Source organism: Dicentrarchus labrax, unplaced genomic scaffold, assembly GCF_905237075.1.
Source record: "Dicentrarchus labrax unplaced genomic scaffold, dlabrax2021, whole genome shotgun sequence".
Classification (NCBI taxonomy): Eukaryota; Metazoa; Chordata; class Actinopteri; family Moronidae; genus Dicentrarchus; species Dicentrarchus labrax.
In genome coordinates, this window is record NW_026136706.1 from 4,460,430 (window position 1) to 4,469,116 (window position 8,687).

An 8,687-nucleotide genomic window follows, 5' to 3' on the forward strand; every position below is an offset into this window, starting at 1 on the left:
TTTAAAGTTTACTTCTTCACACTCCAGTTCGGACAGGATAATTGATGTTGTGTACTGAAAATCTGTTTGCTATTCATTTTATTGGTTATTCTGGTTTTGTTTTCTTTTTTACTTCACAAGAATAATATCTGGTTATCTGTCAGTTATAGCTACACCATAAATGACCTCTCGTAGTTCTCGTATTGCCTGAGAAAGATATAGAGACGCTTTGGGTTGGAACTTTAAAGATGCCTCTTTATATCTTTCTCTCCTCTGAATGGTTGTTTTCGTTCACACCCTGGATTCTTGCAAAAGCCATTAGGAGCACTAGAACGAGCCAGAATAACCTGTTTTTTTTTACAGATTATCTGTCTCATGTACTACTGTTGGGATATAGAGAAGGTTTCAGCAAATATGACAAAAACATTTTTTATCTTACATTAATAAATTCATTATTAATCATTAATTTATGATTTTAGATGGCATGAGAGTGTATTTTTTAGGTTCTAGACCACTCGTTTGAGACTCCTTGGAGAAAAAAACATCTATAGCCCCACCCCCAACTGTCCCATGAAAATACACACAGACCTAGAATATACAGTTCCACAGTTTCAAGAGTCCCTAGAACCACCATTTTCCTTGATTGGACCCACTCTAGTGGGTTTAAAATCCATCTCACTAGATCAGGGTCAAATTTGACCCGGAACAGCATCAATGTACAAAAATTTGTAGCACCTGTGCAGAAGTATAACATTTTAAAATATTTTATTTTTTGTGTATTTTGGGTCACTTTAGGAAAAGCCATCAAATGTCAGGTTAAAAGAATGACGTGTAGGGTATTTTTTTACTGCTGTCAAATGTCAAAACGAACAGTATGTGCGGGGTTAAGTAGGCTAAAGTACAGAGAAATGTGTGTGGGTGGTGACAACAAAAAAGTGCCCTGCATATCATGTATAGAACATGATAGGTGGAAGTGTTTCACAATAAAAGCATCATTTGGTGCCCTTTTTTATTTGTATGTTCGCACCTGCCCCTCGGCCAGCCTCAGTGCGCCACTGACGCACATGTGCGCACCACCGATTTATTCAGAAACACAACAGAGTCGCAGTAAACGACACTGAGCTACAGCTGTCACTGATTGGCTGGTTCCCTGAAGCACCAGACGTTTCTGAGTAGGAAACAGTTTCGGTTCCGCGGACTTCCCCGCCTCCTGTTACCGAGAGCTACCAGGAAATACAAAACTATTATAAACGAAACAGATCTACACACACACACACACACACACACACACACACACACACACTACGGAGCTGGAATATAGCAGACACTTGACAGAAGAGCCTTTGGGATAACATGTCAGCTACTCTCTGTGCCTTTATCCTGACGTTTTCAACACTATGTGGATCCAGAGGTGAGATCTGTCTGTCTGTCTGTCTGTTAATCATTGAACTGAAGTGGTTGTTACTGTGTGTGGACTTTAAGAGGAACTGTATTACCACACACAAGGACGACTACAGAAAGTATAACAGTATTTAGGTAGTATTTTAGTAATTATTGAAGGATAATTTGCTGTTAATCTGAATTTTCACTGAATTAGAAACTGTTTTATGACTTGAGTGGAAATATTTAGCCTGTAAAAAGATGGTAAACAATGCACCACACAGATCACCTGCTTTAAGTTTTGTAAAATCTAATAATTCACATAAATCAGCGGGTAGAGTTCTGTCTGTAATGTACTAAAGGTGGACGGACAGTGAACGCACCACTCAATGGAAAACCTCCAGTTGCTTTTTTATCATGAGAAAATGTCCCCTCCAACCCTGAGTGTACCTTTTGTGTCCCGTTTTATTTGGATCTGGACTGTGCAGTGGTGTCAGGAGTCCTCAGCCAACCCAGAAATGTCCGCTTGACCTCCTACAACATGAACCTTGTGCTGAGGTGGGACCCACCTGAGGGGGCAGCCAGTGGCCTGGTCTACACCACTGAATACAGGTGAGTCAACACTAATCTCAGCACCACTAAACCCTCTCTGGTTTAGCAAACACTTGCTCCTTTGTCCGGCTGTGTTACTGGCTGCACTGCTATCAAGGTCTGTTTACTTTAAGGCTGCAGCTGAATTATTTCTATTATGAGTTATTTGATGGATCCATTTGTCTTTCATATCAGAAAGTAATGAAGGAGACTTTGTTCTGTACAATCTGCAGTCTAATCTGTTTGCTGTCATATAGGACAAAGAAACTAGCAGACAGTCACATTTGAATAGCTGGAACTTGAGAATTTTGGTCATTTTAGGTTTAGAAATGTACATAAAAGATAAATATGTTACCAAAATGAACCGACAACTCATTGGCACAGGGGTGAGGGTCAGGGTTAGGGTTCATCTTCTTTCACTATTAAGTTAATGTGAATCAGGAGAGCTGCCTACAGCAGTAACAGTGAGAAGCTACAGTGGATATTATGTATTTACACAACTAAAAAGCAAAATCAAGTTTCAGTCGGTCTACCATGACTTGGAGATTTTCCTCTTCTGATGAAAACACAGTAGCTCCAGGCTGGTAGCTAAATGCTGTTTTGCATATGAGTAGTTGTTTATATCTGCTCCATCGCTCACTCTGTTTCTCTGAAGTGCTGCAATCACACCCGCTAACAGGCAAAGCAGTCTGTATGACTAGCAGTGTGGTTGCAATTGAAAATCTGAGGGGCTTCAGGGTTGGCACAGTCTTTGCTGTGTCTGTAACAGCCAGATTTTTATCAGACGCTTGATTTAACTAACTGCCAAACTCTCAAAGACAAACAAACTGTAGCTGTAGAGCCCCGCTCCCCCCGTAACACTCCCCAGAGAAAACTGTGACCAGTGATACTTTCCTCTTATTAACACTACGGGTGGTGCTGTACAGAAGTAGCTTCTCTTCTGGGAACTGTGACTGACTCATGTTAATCAAACACACATTACACTTTTGACACAATCTGAGAACTATGAGCTCATTGTTCTGCATTTGTGTTATGACTTATGGTATTTACCGTTTTGGTGATTTTATTTATACTGTAGTATTTTATATTAATGCTAAGTCCCCTTCCACTCAAGGATGCTTTTTTTCTTGTTCCTACAGTGTGATGTTTGAATGATGTCTGTGCAGAGTTTGACACTAGAAGGATGTTTTCTCATTCATCTGCTGAAAGAAGTTTCTCTGAGCTTACTGAATATCAGATTTTTTTAAGCATGATTTGTGACGTCACAAATAGTTTGAAAGTCAGTCCTGATCCAGTATGCAAGTGTGATGTAGAAACTTGAGGCCACCAGTGCACAGACACTGAGAATGGACTTTACAGTGAAGGAGGAGACATCTTGTGTCCAGCAGGAAAACTTTAGAAATGAACAAAATTAGTATATTCATAGGTTCTGTCATTATAAAATAAAGTATGAGGTGGTAAGAAAAGGGTCAGGGTCAGGGGGCTTTTAGGCATATTTCCTAGAAGTTTTCTTTACAGCATGCCACACTGCTTACCTTTTGTCTCAGAAGTATTTACAGACAGTAACACCTTCACAAACACACACTGTCTCGCTGCCATTCGTTTTGTATGTGTTGATGATGACACCTGAAACTGAAACTGAGATGGCAGATCTGTAATACCAGTACTGTGTTTTGTCCACAGTTCCCCACGCTCAGGATCCGTAAAAGCCTGTGTGAACATCTCCCACTGTGAATGTGACATCACCGCCCTCACCAAATTCATCAGTCAGTATGGAACGTATTTGGGCCAAGTCCGGGCGCAGTTGGGGGCAGAGATCTCCGATTGGGCGAAGAGTGACCTGATAACCTTGGACAAGTACAGTGAGTGGAAACTCCCTGTGTTTCATGGCCTTTCACTTCAAAACACTGCATGTGTGTTCATTTTTTATTACAAGATTGCCCAGTGATGTTTTCTCAGCGATCTTCTCTGATAAACATATCTTGTAATAAATTATTAGATAAATTAGATACTAAAGGCAAAACCATTATTTTTTATGTATTAGATAAGTTTGAGATTGTGGACGGTCTTCTTTCAGACTAATGGAAAGAAATCACCGCAAAATACACATTAAGGTGTTTCTATATGTCGTCTGTTCACGTTAAATTGCTCCAAAATTCACCAAAAATTTACATTTGGTAATGCCTCATTTGCATATTTCAACATAATATTTCAAAAAATTGTAGTACAAAAAATAATTGTCTTAATGTAAGTAATAAACTGGGGAAGTTTCATGGTTATAGCCATTAGTTACATTTCTTTCCCTATTCACCTGTAGTGTCTGTGTGGGACTTTACATCACATAGCCTTAAAGGTCGTTTTCTCAATATGAGTTTCACACCCTTAGCCAGAAATCTCCACTTCAGCAGCACTCACATACACCAAACCTTCCAGTTTCATTCCTGTCTATATTCTGAAGGTTTTTACAAAGGTTTTTGTTCATATATCATTCATAGCCTGATTTATATAACATTTCATTCCAAAAAACATGGCAAAGACGATTTTTTTATGGCTGTTGAAACACGAAACATGAAACGAGAATTATTGTTCAATTATTGTATTTACGTTCTGGAAATGTATACAAATTAGTGCATAGTTGATAAGATAATACATTGTTTGCATATTTAAAGCTCCAGTATATAACATGTAGAAGGGTATATTGGCAGATACCTGCACTGGTACTTTTAAAGACAGAATTTCAGAAAATTTACAATACCAAAAAAATGTCTTAATGTAAATAAGCAACATGGATTTTGCTTTTGCCAGAAGTCTTTAACTGTGTTACCTCTGTCTTCACACTCTCCTCTCGCTCTCTTCCTCAGCCACCATCGGCTCACCCAATGTCTCTCTCCTCTCCAACGGGGCTTCTATCGAAGTCAGCATTAAAGATCCAGCGTTCACTCTCTCAACACTCAGGAATGTATACCACTACGCCACCTACAACATCACCTACTGGAAGGACGGCCAGGAGGGAAAGGTGGGACGCGTTGGTTTAAAGCGACCGTGGGTAACTTTTTCATATTTGCCTGAACTTTGACTCTATCCTGACAGTAGTACATGAGACAGATAATCTATGAAACAATGTTCAGGATGTAGTGAAAGTTTCAGCAAATATGAAAAAAGTTATTTTCATTTCATAAAAATTACCTGCTGCAATTATTTGACATATTTCTTTTGGCCATTTTTAGCCCTTTGTGTATTGTTATGAAATCTGGACATAAATACACTTTTGATATCTGCTTCAAACCGTCCCCACAGAAAGGCAGTTTCTTTTAATGCCATAATATAATGCTGTCAGTTTGTACTGACCATGTTAAGATGTATTTTAAGGCTATGTGCTTTGAGTACAGATGAAACCATTGCTGAGATTAATTCTTTACAAAACAACCTCATGCTGGCAGTTTCTATACCTGTTTATTTAACAAGCTGCTTCAGATCCAAAAGCTGCCAGATGCTTACCTGTTTTATGGTTGGCTATCACCAGTTATCTGTGGTCTGTCTCTGTGGTGTCCTGTAGCTGCTGCAGGGCATTGTGGTTAAAACGGACCAACACATCTCACCACTTCTCTGTTGCTTCCTACAGGTCCAAAGCTTGAGCGGCGTAAAGCAAAACCGGGTGGTTCTGAGTGACTTGGAAGTCTGGACCAAGTACTGCATCCAAGTACAAATCTACACCCTGAGGAGCGCCAGCCCCAGCGAGGCCAGCACGCCGGTCTGCGAGAGCACCACCATCAGTACGCTCCTTTGCTATTTATTTGTATTGATTTGTAAAACAGTGGTTGGCTTTCGAATCCATCTGCAACTCACCACCAGCTGGAAGGAGTTGATCTGCTTGTTGTGGTAGCTCAATGACGTCCACCATATTCTTATCATTACAAAATAAGACTGACGTGAATTGATTTTTAGCCAAACTCAAGACATCAATGTTCCCCAGACTTTTCCTGCTACCATGAGGCGAGCTATCGGTGGATTCCCATTAAATGTGGTTCAGTCCCCCTCGGGGTCAAATGCAATAGCTTTGGTGATCCTCTGTCTTTCTCTTTAGCACCATCATCAGTTCAAACTGGTTAGTTATTATTAATAAAAGCTGACATGCTAACCTAAGATGGGCACCATAGTAAACATTATACCTGCTGAAATTCAACCTGCTTGCAAAAATGCTTTATTGGCTAGTCTGAATACTCTCATACTTCTGACATAAAATAACAATATTACCTGCATTGTACTACTGTAGGTGCTGATAGCAGTTCATCTCACCTGAATCCAAACTCAGAACCTGCTCTAAAGAACCTGTTGCACCTCAGAAGTCGGTTCTATTTACATAGCCCACGAGTTTGCCTCAGATACAATCTGTACTAGATTTGACACCCTCCATCCTCAGAGTTCAGATAAGAAAACACAACAAAACCGCAGTCTCTGCTCGTTCACCCGCGTCCTCCCTCCCTTACACTCTGTTAAAGAAACAACTTTGTGTTTCTTTGTTGTTCTTTTGAGCAACACTTGGCGCAGCAGTGACATTACTCAGAAAGTCAGCGCCACCTAACACCCGGTTTGTATTTGTGGTTAGTACAGAGTGAGCCAAGGTGTTTAGGTAAGTGGTGCAATGCCACGTACAGCGAGGAGATCTGGTCTGCTCTGCTATATTTTGCAAAAACAAGTCAAATCATTTAAAGGTGTGAAACATCCCTGCAGGAGGTGTAGACTTTCACTGACAGAGGCTCAACACTGATCTTTTTACTAGCAGTGACTGATTCAAATCAGAATGCCTCTCGGCGAGACAACAAGCAGCACATTAAAATGAGAGACATACTGATTGCTGTTCTTGGTCTGACTGTTTTGCAGGAGAAGAGGTTCCGTGGGTGGCGGCCTTGGTGACGTTTGTCATCTTGGCAGTGGTGGTGACTCTGGTGGTGGTCGCAGTGGTCTATCGGAAAAATATATCCCACTTTCTCTGCCCGAAAGATGCGCTGCCTCAGCACTTTAAAGAGGTTTGTATGTTTATATGTATCTGCGTGGATTTGTGTGTGTACAAGTTTGTTTGTAATGACTCACCTTCAACCCTGTCAAGTCGTGGTTCACTGATTTCAACCGTATGCATGTGTGTATTCATGCCCTTACAGTGTTTCCCCTCCTTTTGGAGGCTTTAGCCAGGTGTTAATGAGTTCATTTGCCTCCCTCCTGTCCCTCAGTACCTGCTGGCGCCCCCCAACTCTTCCAATTACATAGCCATGTGGAACTCCCAACCACCTAAGGAGATCTACGACCCGGTCAGCATCATTGCAGACGACAGCACTGTGGATGAAGGGCGCCCCCTGAAGGCAGCAGGGCCCAGCTGCAGCAAACAACCTGATGTCACATCGGGGGAGACATAGGACAGAGGAGGCAACGGCTTAACAGCACAGAAGCAGTGAAGAAGAGCTGATTTTAAAAGACACTGACAGTGAAATAATCGATTCTTGCTTGACTTCAGAGTTTTGGGGGTGGCTGTTGCTCAGGAGGTAGAGCGGGTTGTCCACCAATCAGAAGGTTGGGGGCTCGATCCTCGGCTCCTCCTGCTGCATAGCGAAGGTACTGAGCCCCAGATTGCTCCCGATGCGGTGTGTGAATGTGTATGAGTGGATCCGTTTCTGTTTGTGATGAGCGCTTGCCATCACTGTGTGAATGGGTGAATGTGGCATGTAGTGTAAAAGCGCTTTGATTGGTCAGAAGACTAGAAAGGCTCTATACATGTACAGTCCATTTGCCATTTTGATTCAACAAATCCTGCAGCAGTCCCATTTTATTCCCTCGGAGCAGGTGTTACTGTGAAGGGACTGTACAGCAGAGACGTGTAGGTACAGGACTCATACAGGTGAAGTTGTTGTGCTGTACAGTCCTAATGTTGCTCACAGTATTGCCACATACTGTGCTTGAGTGAAGGAGTAGGGCATGCCCACTGGAGCTGCCCACACACTAAATTATTTATGCTGCCATGGTGCTATAGGATCACCATCCACCGTTTACCGTGCTTGATTCTGTATTGTGGATGTGGACTTAAAAAACCTGCATAATCTGCCATCCAGTGGGCACATTTTGTTAAGCATGCATATTTGAATTGCCTCTTTTTGGCAATATGAAGGTTTTCTTAGAAAGAGAAGTGAAAGCGTGTTTGTGAGAAACAACACAACGTCCGAGGTTTACACAATAATGTTGTACTCCATTAAACTTCAATAAAGTCATTATTTGAACATGTGTGCCTGTGTGTGGTTTCATTCTGACATTACACAAGTGCATGAATATATTTATTTATTGTGTTTTTAACCAAAAGAACCATGACATGAAAACTATCTATTTGAGAATATCTTCTAAACTTAAATTAAAACTCCAAGGCTTGTATTTGTTGTCCGATTAAAATAAGTAGTAGTAGAAAGAAGAAGTAAGTCCTGAACTCACAGCACATGCTGACTGAGAGTAGATCGATCATGAAGATGTGTAAATGTCTCAAATTGTCTCAAGGGGCTTTCAAAATGGAAAGAGTAGGCCAAGGAAGTGGTAAATACAACCCTGAGAGTCCACCTTTGTATACAGTTTTTATGTTAATCTCTATAAGATAACTACAGAATAAGTGTGTAAGACCAACATAATAATTAGCATTAGCAATAAGCATTTGAGATATATCTGTTTTATAGTTAATCTGTGTTTTAAAGTTCAAATGAACT

The 8,687-nt window shown here is 41.0% G+C and overlaps 1 protein-coding gene across 1 annotated transcript; it reads left to right on the forward strand.

The window, feature by feature from the left end:
- The first annotated feature begins 1,207 nt into the window (after positions 1 to 1,207).
- Positions 1,208 to 8,216, forward strand: LOC127365188 (interleukin-10 receptor subunit beta). Its single transcript, XM_051403035.1, has 7 exons — positions 1,208 to 1,390; positions 1,848 to 1,971; positions 3,634 to 3,812; positions 4,812 to 4,966; positions 5,573 to 5,723; positions 6,832 to 6,977; positions 7,179 to 8,216. Exons 1-7 carry the CDS (start codon positions 1,333 to 1,335, stop codon positions 7,359 to 7,361), a joined length of 996 nt encoding a protein of 331 aa, XP_051258995.1. The 5' UTR covers positions 1,208 to 1,332; the 3' UTR covers positions 7,362 to 8,216.
- Positions 8,217 to 8,687: the final 471 nt, after the last annotated feature.

Bases quoted from the DNA above. Each gene is read 5' to 3' on its own strand.
- LOC127365188 (XM_051403035.1), top strand. From the start codon at position 1,333: ATGTCAGCTACTCTCTGTGCCTTTATCCTGACGTTTTCAACACTATGT. The intron at 1,391-1,847 runs GTGAGATCTGTC...TGGACTGTGCAG, and splicing joins AACACTATGTGGATCCAGAG to TGGTGTCAGGAGTCCTCAGC. The intron at 5,724-6,831 runs GTACGCTCCTTT...ACTGTTTTGCAG, and splicing joins CTGCGAGAGCACCACCATCA to GAGAAGAGGTTCCGTGGGTG.